This window comes from Solea senegalensis, linkage group LG18 (assembly GCF_019176455.1).
Source record: "Solea senegalensis isolate Sse05_10M linkage group LG18, IFAPA_SoseM_1, whole genome shotgun sequence".
Lineage (NCBI taxonomy): Eukaryota > Metazoa > Chordata > Actinopteri > Pleuronectiformes > Soleidae > Solea > Solea senegalensis.
Genome location: NC_058041.1, coordinates 7,591,941 through 7,608,174, shown reverse-complemented (window position 1 = coordinate 7,608,174; position 16,234 = coordinate 7,591,941). Strand labels below are relative to the sequence as shown.

General features: G+C 41.6%; 1 protein-coding gene across 4 annotated transcripts; it reads right to left on the bottom strand.

Annotated features, from left to right (window-relative positions):
* Nucleotides 1-1,105: 1,105 nt before the first annotated feature.
* Nucleotides 1,106-15,376, bottom strand: fbrs (fibrosin). Of its 4 annotated transcripts, none has more exons than XM_044013842.1 (18): nt 13,639-15,376; nt 12,430-12,561; nt 12,082-12,108; nt 11,925-11,954; nt 11,608-11,656; nt 10,297-10,648; nt 9,937-10,169; nt 9,207-9,451; nt 9,047-9,091; nt 8,818-8,916; nt 8,491-8,574; nt 8,241-8,279; nt 7,802-7,873; nt 7,525-7,678; nt 7,157-7,237; nt 6,914-6,997; nt 4,595-4,799; nt 1,106-4,117 (listed from the first exon to the last, which is right to left on the bottom strand). In XM_044013842.1, exons 1-18 carry the CDS (start codon nt 13,939-13,941, stop codon nt 2,518-2,520), a joined length of 3,834 nt encoding a protein of 1,277 aa, XP_043869777.1. In that variant the 5' UTR covers nt 13,942-15,376; the 3' UTR covers nt 1,106-2,517. The 4 variants fall into 4 exon arrangements, with proteins under 4 accessions (XP_043869777.1, XP_043869778.1, XP_043869779.1 ...); XM_044013843.1 differs by having other exon boundaries at nt 8,491-8,559; XM_044013844.1 differs by lacking the exon at nt 8,241-8,279.
* Nucleotides 15,377-16,234: the final 858 nt, after the last annotated feature.

Sequence of the window (16,234 nt, the reverse complement as noted above, 5' to 3'; positions counted from 1 at the left end):
CCATGTAATGTTTAATTGCAATGCAATCCGCTTATTTTCGAGTTTTCTAAAGAATAATTTTTAATAATATGTGTTAAGTTTTATACATGTGTTTTACTTTTATGATAAGAATGTTTTTGTTTTCCATGATTATGTGGACATTGTTGATGTAATGTGACAATTAAGTAAATCGTTTTCCTTTTTAATATGGAATTTGGGCTTGAAAATGTTATGCAAAACTGAGACAATTTGTCAATTCATAAATTAACTGTTAAATAATGTAAAAATATGTTTGCTGGTCAACTTTTTGTTAAAAATGATCACAGGCTCTCAGATGTGGGGCTCTATAGATTTCTTAAAGACACAAATGTCACATCAATATATTTTGTAATAATTTAGTTTGAATGCAGTGACAAATAATTATTGAAGATACATCATCCTGATTTCTTCCAAATCTTGGATAAAATTGTGAATTGACCACAGCACTAGATGTAGACCCTTTGAAGACTTTCATATTATCAGTAGTTTTTATTTTCCTGTTAATTCCTCATTAAATTAAAACTACGACCAGTTAACTGATAATTTGACAGACAGAATGATAATTTTAACATTATTTACCATAATGATGGATGCATCACCATAGCCATTTTAAGAAAATGAACAAACTATGTGAGACTGTGAGAATTTCACCTTTTTAGTCATAATAGTAAATAGTGTTTTGGACAGTTGGTCAAACTGAATTTGACACCACAGTGAAATGTAGCTATTTTCATAATAAATTGACAGTATTTCACTTTTGGTAGAATATATTTAACATATTAATCCCAAGGGAGATTCAAATGGTGACAATAATCTGCACATAAGGCTGCTGTGATATTTAGTATGAAATACTAATCTAATAAAAAATGAAATATAAAATTCCTAAGCTTCCCCCCAGTCTTTTTGCTGTATTTGGTCTGTGTATTGTAAATGTCAATGTGGATTAAGACAAAAAAAAAAAACAGTAGTAATAGTTAGAAGCACTTTGAGTTGCCCCGTGTATGAATAGTGCTATATAAATAAACTTGCCTTGACTTAATTGCACTGATAATAATTGGGTTTAGAACAAAAGAAGCACACAACAGAGTAAACAACAATTCATTTAATAATTAATCTTTGTGGTCTCTAGGGAAGGGGTTTGAAAGGTATAAAATGGTCATATTAAAATAATCGACCCAGTCTTTTTCCTCTCAGGATACCCACTGTCTGGTTGTCTCTTGACACACGTCCTTATATTTGTTTTTCAATTCATCAGCAGATGTCCCACTTATCCGTGTATATAATTTATTTTTGTTGAACAACTTGACAGTTCAATGTACAGGGCTGCCATAGTCCCAAATGGATACGGCACACAACCAGTGGCAAACAGGTAAACCTCTCTCGCATAACAAAGACATAGATGAGATCCTTGAAGAGGCCAGAGGTTGCAATCAATAAGGCTTAATGTTCACAAGCATTAAAAAGTTTTCTGTGAAGAAAGCCTTCTGCTTCGTCTTTTGCATGATTTGAAACATTACTACCTGGGGAGAGAGTACTGGTTGATACCTGAAACAATGACAAATAACATAACAATGAATATATTTATTATTATAGAAGATAATTAATGTTAAGAATAATAATTACAAAGGCAATATCTCTAGACTACTATAATCTGGTCCTGCTTGTATAGTCAAAAGGAGACTGGAAAACAGTTACAGGAAGCTCTAAAATACTGTGTTTATTCACACAGTTCATTTCACCATCCATCCTTTGAAAACAAAAACAAGCCAAAAGGTTGAATTTTATCAGTGAAACTGAAGGTTTGGGGTTACATTTTTGGGTAATGCGGGAAACTGAGGTACAATGCTTACTGATACTCATCAAATGGTGTAATCAATAATCTGTCTTTTCACACTGACAAAAAGACACAAAGACAGAACAGAAAGCACCACTTTACCACTGTATTTCTAAAAACCCTCAACCACAATACCTAATCAGGCTTGATTTATGTAGAAGAGGGGTTTATAATATCCCATGAGATAACCAAGCTGAGAATGAACCCATGACATGTTCTCAAAGTGTAAATCCCTCTGGAAGTTTTTTCCAATCCATCTGGAATAGGCTGATTAAACGTATGGTTCATAATTCACCTGACAAACGAAAAAAAAACAAAAACCTGTCCTCTGCCTCTTCTTACAGCTTTTGAAAGTGAGTACTGTAATAACCATCTGCCAGAATAAAATAAAAATACATAAAAGGATGCACAGAAACCATGTACCTTTAAATTGCACTGATAGAACCATTGGACATATTCCAAGTCACACTGATGATTCTTGCATTTCCTCCCTACCATTACCTCCAGCCAAGTCATGTTACCCTTGTCTGTGGGAGACTGGAGCTGGTTTGGTTGTGTAACTGGGAGGGAAGGGTTTAGTAGTCTTCAAGAGGAAAAGGGGGCAGGTTGAGAGCAGCACAGTGATCCTGACACATCCCTGAATCTCCTCCAGTGTTGTCCCTGTACTATCTAGACTCTCCATCTTTGTGGGTGCTGTACAGTGCCAGTTCACCTGGCCCTCCAAGTCTGCGAGGAGGTGTGGATGACCGGCTAGTGATGGACGGAATGAGTGGAGGTGGTGCCCCCACTGCCAGAGCCCCCACCAAGCCTGGAGGGCTTTTAGGCAGAATACCATTGGGCAGATGGTGTGGGTTTAGTGGGCCTAGACGGGTGTAGAGTCCTGCATGGTGCTGTGAAGCAGCAGAGGCTCCAGGGGGAAGCGAGTGGGAAAGAAGGCCTTGGTGGAGCTGCTCCAGGTGAGCGGCAGTAGCAGCATGAGAGGGACCTGTGAGATGAGCGCCAGGAGGGATGTGTGGGTGCATCCCAAAGTAGCGAGCCCGCTCAAAGTCTTCCCTCAGGATTTGGGCACGCTGCTCCTCATCAATTAGTCCTCCTCCTGGGGGCCCAAGATGATGAGGGCGGTCGAAATGATGAGCCATTAGGCCAAACTCTTGGCGAACAGCAGAAGTGGATGCAGAAGAGGTAGAAGTCGGAGGGAGGTGAGGGGATGCTGCTGCAGCAGCTGCAGCTGCTACACACACGACCCTCTCTGCCTCCAGAAGGCGCTGATGCTGCAACAGTCGGGCCAAATGTGGATCAGATCGCAGGGCCAGATGTGGGTCTGACCTAAGTGCCATAGCCTCTCTACGATGCTGATGTTGCTGCTGAGCTGCCAGCTCCCTCCAGGGGTCCCAGGTGAAGCTATGAGGGCCCTGTGGCGGTCCATGGGCTGGACCATGAGAGAAACGTTCTCCTGGACCCATTACCAAACCTGGAGGTCCTGCTGTGCTCCCCAGATATGCTTCAATGGTTCTTGGGCGATCCAGCAGGGAAAGGTGCTGGTGGGAAGGAGCGTTTGGAGTGGGGGGTGGAAGGGGTACACCCGGTGTGGGAGTCACTGATAAAGAGGAGGAGGAAGGGGTACCAGAACTATGGTGGTGGGGATGACTACTCGGGCGGTCAAAGCTGTGGTTAGGCATTGGGGTAGGCAGGGTGATGGGGATGTGCTCCGGCTCTTCTTTACGCTCCTCTTTGACTTTTACTGGCGGAAGAAGCATGGGAGGTTTGGAGACAGGTGTTGTGGTCCGGTCAGGCTTCCTAGCCTGAGACAAAGAAGTGACAGAAGCAGAAGCTGCTGAGGAAGCAGGGATGTTACCGTCTCTTTGGGAGTGGAAGGATTCACTGTGTTGGCTATGTGCTGTTTGGACCAAGGAGCGGTGGTAAAGGTCCAAAGGAGATGGGGCTGAGCGATTTGAAGGTGGGGGGGTAGTGAGCACAGATGAGGAGGAAGACCGCGGTCTATCCCGGTCTGCTACTAAAGATGAAGATGCAAGAGGAGGCCCTCGTGAGGACACTGTTGGCAGTTGCCTCTTGTCCCCATCTCTGTCTCGCTCGCGGTCTCTGTCTCTCATTAAGCTGCGTGTCAAGTCCTCAATAGGTCCACTGCCCCTCCCTAGGACACTGCTGTGACCATTAATGTGGGAGACTGGGGTGCTACTGCGGGGTTTGAAGGAGGGGGCAACTGGGGACATTCTCACAGGTTGTCTGCCATACAGCATATTGTCTCTGCAAAAACAAAAAAAATGTGTATCAAAACAACACATTTCAAGCAGTTCAGTTATAAATGTGTCAGCTGCATCAAGGATTGGTTTAGAATGGATTAACAGAACAGAATATATGATAAACTATGCTACAAAATATTTTTCAATAACTACATTATACAGCTATAACATCCTCATATTCTGATTATTTTATGGAGTCAACATTCAAATCATTAAAAAAAAATAATTACAGCATTTAGTACAATATGAAGACACACTGATCATAAAATGCACAGAATCCGACCTAAGATAGAGATGAGATACTAAATGCTTTAAATATATTTTGTTCCTGTTGCTGTTTTTGCAGTCCTGTCTGCAATAACAATACTGCTGGTGAGGAATGTGGCTAGTGATTGCCAACTAAAACCATCTTGTGTTCAAATCAAAGCTTTTCATTTTAAATTGAAGCCCAATTTAAAATTCAGCTGGACGCCATACATACCTGTCCTTTTCATCCTTGATGTGGGGGATATCTCTCCTCTCTCCGTCCTTCACACGATCTCTCTCATCCCTCTTGTCCACTGCTTTAGCCCAACCAGGGCCAACAGGAAACCCAGATGGGCCGCCATGCAGACGATTCCATGCGTCAGGGTGGTTGGGGCTTGACAAGCTGGCTGGTGAGTCTTTAGGGGCAAACATGGAGCCCGCTGTAGAAGAAAAAACATTTTTACAGCAAAGCTTTAATTATATATTGCTATCTTGTGGAAGTGAAAATGTTTTTTTAATTTGTTTGGGTGTTGTTATCAAGTTAAGCTAGTACAAGGTATTTGTTTTTTGTTTCCATTTTTAACAGCTCAATAACAGGACAAGCCCCCAATTCAACCAAGGCTTTATGGTGTTTTTTTATTTTTATTTGGACTGCTCTCAGTCTTCATGGTGACTCACACTTAAGTTCTCAACCTTGTACTTGTTTTATCAAAGACAAAGCTTAGCACAGCCATTCAAAGCAGGTCTCTGATAGTGAGAGCTAAGCTGTAAGAGTGATATGAGATAGAAGAGAAAAAGATGTGCTAATGTTTTAATGTACTCATGAACCTTTTTTGAGAAAAACATTAAACGTATTAATTTAACCGTCAAATATAGTCAGAGACAGTGATTTTTTGGAGCAATATTAATTAATAATTCCATAGTAAGATTTAAGCATAATATAAATCAAGTGATCTGAGAGAGAATGAAACTTCTGGGCTCCGTTTATAGCCTCACAACCAAGTCTGACCCTTCATAGGCAGCTTTGGGCCAATCAGATCACAAAGCAGTTCAGAGAGACAGACAGCAGGCACTCCTACGCGTTGTTCCACCAAACCTGCTCTGCATACAGATCCAAACCTCTGGTAAGGCAAAAAAAAATGTGTGGACATCTCTGGTCATTTGCTTCATATTAAAAAAGTATGTCTGTCAGTACTCATCTGATGAGGAGCTCAGGACAGAGAGCAGCAATCCCAAAACATGAGTACTTTAACAACATGCAGATGAAAATCAACAGTCAACTATTTCCAGCAATAATGCCAAATGCAGCTTTAAAGTACCAATATACATATAATGAGATCAAGATTTATTTTAATACTCATAGCCACATGTGATTACTCAGGGCTGTCCATGAAAAGCTGAAACACATAGTTGGCATGGTCGGACCATTTGCTCTCGATTCATCAGTTCTCGGAGGATCATGACCTGAATGATTAAATATCTTCACAGACAATTCCCAGGACTAGATAAAAGCTACACAGGTAATAGTAACAGCAGAAAAAGGGACATATTAGACACTTCAAAACGACTGTGGGTTTTTAATTAGAACAAGACCAGTTTCAGACTAAAATGTGAACAGTTGTTCAGTATAATTTTCCAACGACTGAATGTCATTGGAAAACTGGGGAGTATCACTATCATTTCCTTCAGAAGCAACCACCTCTTTCATTTTCACAGCTTTACAACACACACAGACACATCATCATCCACATCAACTTGGATGCTTACTGTTTGAGAGAGGTAGCCTCAGTTTACCAATTATCTTTATCTGTACAGAAATATAACCTAGTAACTTTGTTTACTCATTGACTTTTATGATCCTAAGTTGGGATGTTTACAAAGATGGAATTTGTTGTGTAATCATTAATTGAAGCAACTATTGCACCTGGCTTTTTGGCCATCCATCTTGACAAAATGTAGCCACACTGAGAGTTTTTTTTTAATATGACCTCCAACTACACTGTAAAAGATGACCTATTTAAAATAAAAATTTGACTGTACCAGCCTAAACATGTCACATCCTAAGTTACAGCCTTTTTGGTTTTATTTCCATATACGTGCTTTTACATTCCCTCATTTAACTGCAGCAGATACGTCCCTGTAGCTGGATCTATAAAATCATAACCTGGCCAGGAGGAAGATACGTGAACAATTTCACTACCTCACTACCTGTTCAGTTGAATTTTAAGTCTAGACTTTAAGTGAAGTTTCTTTCAGACGAAAACAGTTTAAAGTCAGTACAGAGATGAGACCAAGCAATAAGGCTGACCTCAAACCTGAGTGAAAAAATGTAGTGCCCTTACCCAAATGACTGAAAAAAATTTAATGAATGGTTGGGCAACAAAAAGTTTGCAAAAGTCAACAGCATGTTTCTGCTGTTCATTTTTCCATTGTTGTGCGAATGTGTAGTCCAACTGTTCAGCAACATTGTCAGATACATGACCCACATAAGGGCAATATATTAAGACAGACTTAAGGCCTTGTGTTTTAGTAGCAGAGAAATTGTGAAACTGACCCAATGTTGGGCTGCCAAGACCTCCAAAGGCACCAGAACCCAGAGCTCCCAGCGGTGTAAAAGGTGGGGAACGACCATACGGATCTTAAATTAAAAAAAAAAAAAAATCAAAATCAAAAGGTGAAAATATGAAATACTGTGTTGTTACAAACTGTCCTGAAATTATATTTATAACGACAAAATTAAATTTAACAATTTATCAATCACTGACTTGAGTAATGTGCCTTTTTAAATGGTTCTTACCCAAGTGTGCAGTTGGTGGGAGGAATGAGGAATGGGCCGTTGATGGAGAGATAAATGGAGCAGGGGATGGATTGACTGCACCTGAGGGAAACGAGTAGCAAACCAAAAGATGAGTAATCAAATCTTCACACTTCATGCTGTGGCTCATTTAGTAAAACTACAGGAACTTTCTCAACCTCAGGGATAAGCGAATGAAAAAGATGACCGGGAGCCAGAGTCACGGTTAAAATGATGTGTGGAAGAGAAAGATATTAAAACTCAAAGCTGAGGAAAAATAACCTTAACAGCTTGTATCTTTTTTCTGTCATCAAACATTCTTCAACAAATTCACATTCTGTGAGCTGTTCTCCAGAAATTAATTTTTTTACCTGCAGCTGAAAACAGATTGGGAGGTCTGGTCAGGTCATGAGAAGGAGGAAGGGCTCCACCCATGGGGCCCAGAGGGCCGAGGCCCCCAGGTCCAGGAAGACGGGCCATCAGGTCACTGCGGAAGTCCAACTTATGCGGATCAACCTGCATCATCTGAAAGAGGAGAGCAGAGAAGTTAACACAGCATTTTAAGGGGCCACTTTATTTTCCATTTGAACCCTATCTCTGATCCTTTAGGAAAGTTAAAACCTTAGGTTAACAATTAGAAACACATACCTTGACTTTTTTCTGATGGCTTAGAATCATCCAGGCCACATACACATGCATAGCGCACCATTTTCCTGGTTTCTGCACAGCACAAAAATCACAGCAGTTTAATTCATCAATCTTGCAAGTACAACTTGAAAGCCTTTGCACACAGAGTCAGATGTCTCCGCTTTTTCAGAAATATCTCTAGGCTCAGTAATGATTGAATTTTCTAGCTGGACAGAAGGTTACTGGAGTATGGGAATATAAAAACTATCCACAAATGATCACTGGGGTATGTGCAGAATCTGAAATATCTAACTGGGTGTGCAAGGGCAGAAAAAAAAGAGTGGTGGCAGTCAAGATTACAAGTAAGAGTAGTGCAAAGAGTGAGTGAAGCAGCGAGAAAGTAAAACAGGCGGAAGGTTTTAAGGAGCCAAGATATTCAAAAACATCTGTTTTTGCTTACATTACTGACTTTCAACGATGTCCCAAATGGATCAGTTAGCTACAAGAGAACAGAAGTGTAAAACCACTTTTAATCAGTGTGACATGTCTCACTCCTTATCAGAAATAGTTTTGCACTTTATACTGCACTGACTAGGCCCATGTCACAGGGCGTCCTAGCCTAAACTGGATTTCATCATTAGTATATTTTTAACAGAAGGACATCACTGGAGGAATGATGCAAACGGGTTGTAAGTAAGTACTGCTCTTACCCTGGGGTCTTTGGGCTGCAGGTGGTGAGGCACAACCCCAAGTCGTGCAGATATATCGTGACTCGTTCCCTGAGGGACAAGAGGCTGTCACACACAGCACAACACATCAGCCACAGTCTACTCATCTTAAAGCCAACATCTGATAAAATAAATATTGGATAAACATTTTCTTTTTCAAAGCTACTTTTCACTTGCAACACCCCTGCATTGCGATTAAATCACCATGGACATCCCAACTGTTACCAAACACCTCCTATTATATAACATGTGTTTTCATCATTAATTGGAGCAATCAAATATTTGATGGCATTAGAGAATTACGCTCACCTTTGGCTGAAATGCTCCTTGCAAAGAGCTGAAAGGCCCAGTGGGAGGAATCACAGGCTGGATACTCGGCACTGAGGGCGGCGGGTATTGTGGGAAGAACTGCCATAACAGAGAAAACACATATTACTTGGAAGAGCATTTAACTAAACTAAATAGGTTCATCAAAATACACATGCCCAGAAGACATTCTCAGCGTTTATTGATTGATCTGTGAATCATGACAACTTACAGGGTGTCGGTACAGCCCCTCCATCTTGCCTGCATACTTATCAAACTAAAAGACAAAACCAGTGCACAAGTTTAAAAAAAAAATGAATACGACTATTCTAGCCAAACTGGAATTTCCCATTTGACTCAGATGTTGATCACAATGACAAATAGAATCTCACCAGAGGGGGTGCAGTAGCTGTAGGGTGCAGGAAGGGTGTGAAGTGTTGGTGTGTGTGCGTGTGTTGGTGCTGGTGGTTGTGCTGATGGAACTGGAAGGCCATGGGAGGGATGCTCGGCTGGTTCTGAGATGCCCGGCCGGATGAGCCCGGTGCAGAGCCCGATGATGATGGACCACCAGGAGTGGAGCGGCCTGTTGCTGCTGCATTATTTTCAGCCCCTGGGACACTGCGTCTGCCCTCACGCTCTGGTGAATTCAAGAAACGGGAGTTAATATTCTGAAACAGCAATTGCTGGTTTATATAAGAGGGTGCCAAATACTGATAAATCCAAACCACACATCGGCTCTCAAATGGACAGGTGATGAATTAGTGTTCATGCATGCTAGAGTTAAACTGATAGATACAAGAATGACACATTCGTGATTTTTTAAAAAGGTGCTTTATATCCAGTCTCCAAATGCACTAAAGGCCAGACTGTATAAATGCTGTATAATGACTACCAAAAGGCAGTCTGGGTTTTAAAAATATCAATACTCAGCTGTGTTCAGTCAGTAATCAGATCTCAGTTCATTAATACATAATTTCCTCAACCTCCCAGACAACCACCAGAGGAAGTCTGAGTTTGGTCTATTTTCGTAACACATTAGTCACCGTGTTCCCAAGAAAAAGCTGTACAACCATAAGACACTAATGACAGAAAAATGCAGAGCACTCCGTTGATTGGCTTTACCTGCTGCTGAATGGGTAGGACCTTGTCGCAGAGGTGGAGGGGGAGGAAGTCCGGGGGAGGATGTGTACAAAGCCCCAGAGCTAGCTCGGGATGGGGGTCGAAGGGGACCCGAGGATGCAGAGCCCCTGATGTAGGGCAGAGACACACTGGTGGAGGGAGTTGGTGGGCGCATGGAGGATGAAGAAGATGCAACTGATGAAGCAGATGATGGAGGTTTGACTGGGGTGTTGCTCCTGAAAGAATAAAGTTTAAGTATAAAAAAACTGAATCATGTGCAGAAAATGAATTCTATAGGTTAGACTCAAAACTAATGAAAATTTCTCATCAAAAATATGATGTAAGTACTTGCAAATAACATACCTGTTGATATTGTAGATGGAGTGCGATCGTCCAGGCAAAGTGAGAAAGGGCTTGGGTTTGGAGAGTGGGGGGCTGCAGTTGTGGCGGCTTCCATTACCATTGATTGAGCTGTGACGGGGCACCGTGCCTGAAGCTGTGACAGGAGAATGGGAAGGCAGACGGAAGGAGGCAGAAGAGGTAGAAGAAGAAACAGGCTCAGGGAAATGCTGCTCCAGGCTTTTCTCCTGACTTCGCTCCAGGCCCGATACTCGCGGGGTCACCATCAACCGTGAGATGCCACCACAACGAGCCGGTAGAGATGGGCAGCTTTTGCCCATGGATGTGCCCATGTTTGAGGGTGCAGGTTCTGCAACTGAGAAGAAAAAGTCAGTCATTATTTTGCCCTTTAAGAAAGGCAACGTGAACAGAGATCTGCATCAAGCACAAAATGCAATATCAGCGTCGGTCCACAATTTTGTATATTTGAATGATAAATATATATTGAATGATTACAAAATACTTAGAAAAAGGAAAGATATGAATAATCTAACCTGAAGACAATCAGGCCTGGTTCAAAACATTACAACATTTGGGTAGCTGCCAACTCAATGTTAGTGCAACCAACCACTGCAATATCTAGTCTCATGTCAATTTTCCAAAAAGAAAACATCCCAGTGTGTTCCAAGTAGTGAGGCATTGTTTTATTTATATTATCTGTATCTACAGAATCCCTAAGCTCCAGTATCATAATCCAAAGCAGAAGTGCAGCTGTCCTCAACAGAAAAAAAACAACACTGGCACCATCAGGATGTGCTACCAACTGATGATCAGCAACCCCATGTGACTAGGACACACTACACAATCAGTCTTGATTGGATAAACATTTGTATTGCCCCTAGGGACACACAGACAAGGACACATGCCTGATTACACTGAATATAACATGGAGCTGAAACAAGTCAGGTCACAGATCTGGATCTTAATCACTGGTAATCAAGGAGACCCTAGCAGACTTTTCCTTGTAAAAGTGAAGAAATCACATTGTGGACATACACCAAGCCACAACCAAAACTCAAATAATAATAAACTACATCCATACTGTGAAATACCATGTCATCATCTCTTTTCATATTATGTCATTATACATCACTGAATGTCTTGGTAGTTATCAGAATAATGGCTAAAATCGGAGCCACACAGACCCTTTGAATCAAATCAATGGTTGGAGACTTTTCTCACAGTCTTGCTGGGACACACTAACTGACACATCACACAGATCAGTAATGTCATGAATGTAAAGGAGCAATAGAAAAAGTGCACAACTTCTCATACCTTTTCTAGTGCTGACTGTGAATACTGGATCCATGTCGTTGTCAGAAGCCTGGCAATAGACAAAACACAAAGAGTCCTTTAGAATTATTCCCCATCTATACCCAGTGAAAGTCAAAAATCATGACAGACTGTTGTAAGACGTCCAAATTATTTAAATAATTGCAACTCCAAATATTAATATTGATTGTTGTTTTCTCAATTATTGAGAGGAACAAAGTTTTATGACAGAAAACGGGTGTACAATATGTGGCAAACTCTTTTTAGGGTCATACATATGTAACAGTGAAATATTGCAGTATATAATAAGTAGTACATACCTTATCTCCAGTATCACTCTCTGTGTCACACTGAAAAAAAAAAATCAGAGTTGCATCTTTTAGAACACTGAAGGTAATGTGCAGTCTTCAAGACATTTGCTGAAATAATTCACAGCATTGACACGTGAGAACAAAAGGCATTTGAAAAGGAACTTACAATGTAGCCAGTCTCCAAAGGGTGTCCCTAAAAAACATGAATATTATTTTTTTAATTCGCTTTTAAATTAGGTTTAATTGATTTGAAAAAAAATCGAAATGTGTCAACATAGAATTATATTTTCTGAATGCATGGATTCACTCTCCACTGCTTCATTAATAAAAGGAACACCTTGAGTGGTGCTGTTGGAATTTGTGCAAAAGCCTGTGAGCAAACCAGTTTAACTAGACCATGTTCAATAGCAGGATATACAGATAAGCAGCGCTGCAGAAATGTAAACACAACTATTAGAAGCAGCTCAACCTTAGCATGATCAGCAACCTTAGAGACATGAATACACTAGTTCACCTCTATCTTTCTTCTCTTATTTCTAGCTGGGTGGGTGTGTGGGGCTCCCTCCTCTGGCTCCGAAAGTGGCCCTCCTCCGTTCTCCTCTGGCCCTCTCTTCCCCTTGTTCCTCCTTCCCAACATATCAGTCCGCTGATAAAAGATGAAAAAAATGCATTATTTAGAAATCTACTTAAAACGAAGAACTGTGTGTTTCAAGAGAAAGACCATATGCTGACTACATGTGGACAACAGGTTTCTTCAGAGAGATTTCTATCCATCTGATTTAGTATTCACACTTAATCTAATTATAAGTATGTCAAGCATAAAATTAGTGCAATCCAATACAAACTTTAAGGAAAAAGGACAACGCAAGTATAATCTCCTTTTTTGGGTTGGGTAAACCCATTTTAAAATGCGCATAGACGGCGTATAGTGTGTTTTGAACATATAGACAACTGACCTGAGCAAACTAGGAATGACAAGTCTGAGGTGAGGAGCCCATGTACTTGAATGGGTTTGTGGTAATTAATATACAATTAAGGTCATATTTGTTCCAGTATTTTCCTGAGAAGCCATTTGGCAGCTCATCAACACCTCACAGAATTAGAACATGAATAATTGAGGCCTCTCCAGAATCCATCAGAGGGATGCCTTGGGGTTTGGGTATGGCCTAAATGGAGTGCTTTCTCCAAGCAAGGACTGCTCCATGTAAGGCTGAACAAATAATAGTTTTCGCATTAAAATTGCAATTTGAAACAACGCAATTAGCAAATGGCAAATGCTTAAATTCACTCTATGTTGTGCAGCATATCCGACCCAGGGTTTGGACCTTGGTGTTAATGGTTTCAATAATCCTTGCACTATATTACATAGATATCTTGATGGCATCTCGTGGTAAGGCTCAGTAATATTCAACATCCGTTAAACGTGAATACTGAACCAAAGTCACAAATCATTGCAATAACATATTTTGCCCCAAATCACTCATCCCTGGGTCAGAATTGAATTTAGTTCAAAGCTTTTAACAGCCATGTGGGGAAGGTTAAATAGTTTTTGAAGAAAAGTAAATAAGTATGTATTTTAATCACACAGACTACACCAAAGGGCTGTGTAAAATGCTTGCCAGTATAATTCCGTTGTCATCCATCTTTGTTTATACTAATGCGAGGAATAAATACAGTTTGACGGATGACAGCTGATGACTGCGTGTACAATCTTGACATTTACCTCCAGTGCCTCCAAGCTAATGAAGCTCGAAATAGCAAAGCCATCGATGATGTCTTCCTCGCAGGATACCGACTCCCTTTTCCTCCGACGTGGAGGCCTGTGTCTCCCAAAACCGGGCCGACATTCTCTCCCACCGGGTCCCAGTACACTGTTCGTCCCAGCAGCCTCCCTGTCGGAGCCTGAGGACAGGGATGTGGCCCTCTCCGCCGCCAAGTCCACCCTCCGCCTCCGCCGCTCCCTGTCGCGCTGGGAACGGGACCGTCGACTCTGCCTAAATCCAGTGCTTCGGCTCGGGCCCTCCATATTCAGACGGCGTCTCCCTCTGCAACTCCAGTGAGGCCAAAGGCACTTTGTTCAAGTCCCGGTCCGGTGGAAGGCACCGAACCGCAAAAAAACACACCACCACACAGGCCCTTTCAGGGAACCTCTGTTAAAATGGCGTTAATGAAACCAGTGGCTATTATTTACCGTCCTTTGACAACAGTCCATTGGCATCAGTGCCTTCCTTTCGGCGAAATTTGAGTGTCATTTCACTGAAAATTGGATCCTCATGGAAATTTTAATCATCCAAGACATACACAAATGTCAGGACATAGCTAATTGTGCCTCGGACAATGCTAACGTTAGCTAGCAAGCAAAAAATTCAACCGATAACCACATAAGTTACAAACATGTAAACAAAAAAAGACACGTCTCGGTGTTGTGCTGACAGAAGAGATCGAACCTTCCCTGGATATATTTCACAAAGAAATCCACACCGACGACGGAATTGCTAAACACAGCCGTATGGGTTCCTATTTTCTGCACACGCTGACAAATTTATTAGCAAATTGATACGTTCAGCTAACAGTAACGAGATCAATAACACACACATTCCACATTAATGCGACTGTCGTGACATGATATCGCATTAATGCGCCGTGTTTTCTTTTCCTAAATAAATAGCAACTAAGTCAAATCGGTGGAGTTTATGTAGTGAATGCTACTGCTAGCTAACGCAGTGTTGATCCCAGCCTGATTAGCTTTTGCACACACGGCTAACTCGATACATAACGATTTATGCAGCCCGCAACACAAGAATAAAATTATATTCTTACAACGTGTCTTGTATATTTGAAAAAACGGGCGCCTCGGTGTGAAGTTACGTTTTATTCGCCAGCCACAAGAATAAAATGTCTTACTGTCGAAACGTTAATGGCCGTGAGTAATGGTTGAATTCGCATCACATCAAAAGAAAGACGTAACGTTAGCACTACAGCTAGCCAACGGTAGCCGGCTAAAATAACATTTTTGTGAGAAAACGGGATGGATACGGGAATTTTCTTAGCAAGTAATCGGGCATATGGTGATGATATTTCGCTTCTTCACACGCAACTCTTCTGCCTTCCCCTTCCACCATAAAGAAAAAAATTGAAGGCCCAATAATCATAAGCCTCGGTGTCGATTTCCATAAACGAGGGTGTCGGCCAAGCCCCCGTCGGGCCGGGCAGCTCCTTCATGCAGCCTTTACTGTGTACATCCAATGTTTAGGAGAAGTTCAAGCACTTGCTGAGGTTTCCACACAACGATTCCTCTTTCTGACAAAATCCAGAGTAAATATACTCACAGAGAGGAAGCGCACGACTCCGCCGCTACCCCTTTACAAGTTTCCACTGAATTGGAAATTTATCGTGAAAATCGGGAAGACACAACCCTTGTCAGCCGTGCAGTGCATTGTGTGCGCCGTTCTTCTTCCTCGCCCATCAAACAGGCCTGCTGGCAGCCCTGCTTGAGCACACTGCCCCCATGTGGAAAAAGCTTTTACGGCTCAGATGCATTTATCACTTTTGATTGATTACGTTGATTCATGGGTCACACGGTGGTATAGTGGTTAGCACTCTCGCCTTGCAGCGAGAAGACCCGGGTTCGAGCCCCGGTTGGACCAAGGGCCTTTCTGCATGGAGTTTGCATGTTCTCCCCGTGTGTGCGTGGGTTCTCTCCGGCTTCCTCCCACAGTCCAAAAACATGCAATGTGGGGATTAGGTAAATTGGACACTCTAAATTGACCATAGGAGTGAGTGTGAGAGTGAATGGTTGTTTGTCTCTAGTTGTGTGTGGCCCTGCGATGGACTGGCGAACTGTCCAGGGTGTACCCCGCCTATCGCCCGATGTAGCTGAGATTGGCACAGCACCCCCCGCGACCCTCTGGTGGAGGATAAAGCGGTTAGATGACTGACTGACTGACATTGATTCATTTTGGTGTATCTGACAAAAAGTGTCTCAATAACATAACAGCTATGCAGTCACCAGTTTCTTATTTTATCCTGTTATATTTATTGTTATTGATTTTTCCTTGTATTTTTGTGACCATATTTGTTTTTCTTAAACTGTCCAAATATGATTTTTAGTATAAACGCCAGTCATGAAATAAAAATACAGTTACTGTTGGCCTAATGTCTAATAAACATACATTTGTGGCTTCCTGCCTGGGCATCAGTACACTTACAATGACCTACTTTTTGTGTCAGTAACACCAAAATTAATCAATGTATTAAAGATGTAATAAAATAATTTAATGGCTGCGGACTTACTGTTTTCTTATAAAATTATTTGACCA

Excerpts from the sequence above, each read along its gene's own strand:
- fbrs (XM_044013842.1), bottom strand. The coding sequence starts at position 13,941 with ATGGAGGGCCCGAGCCGAAGCACTGGATTTAGGCAGAGTCGACGGTCC. Across the intron at positions 12,109-12,429 it reads ATAAGAGAAGAAAGATAGAG|GGACACCCTTTGGAGACTGG; the intron begins GTGAACTAGTGT and ends CATGTTTTTTAG. Across the intron at positions 7,238-7,524 it reads CAATCTGTTTTCAGCTGCAG|GTGCAGTCAATCCATCCCCT; the intron begins GTAAAAAAATTA and ends CGTTTCCCTCAG.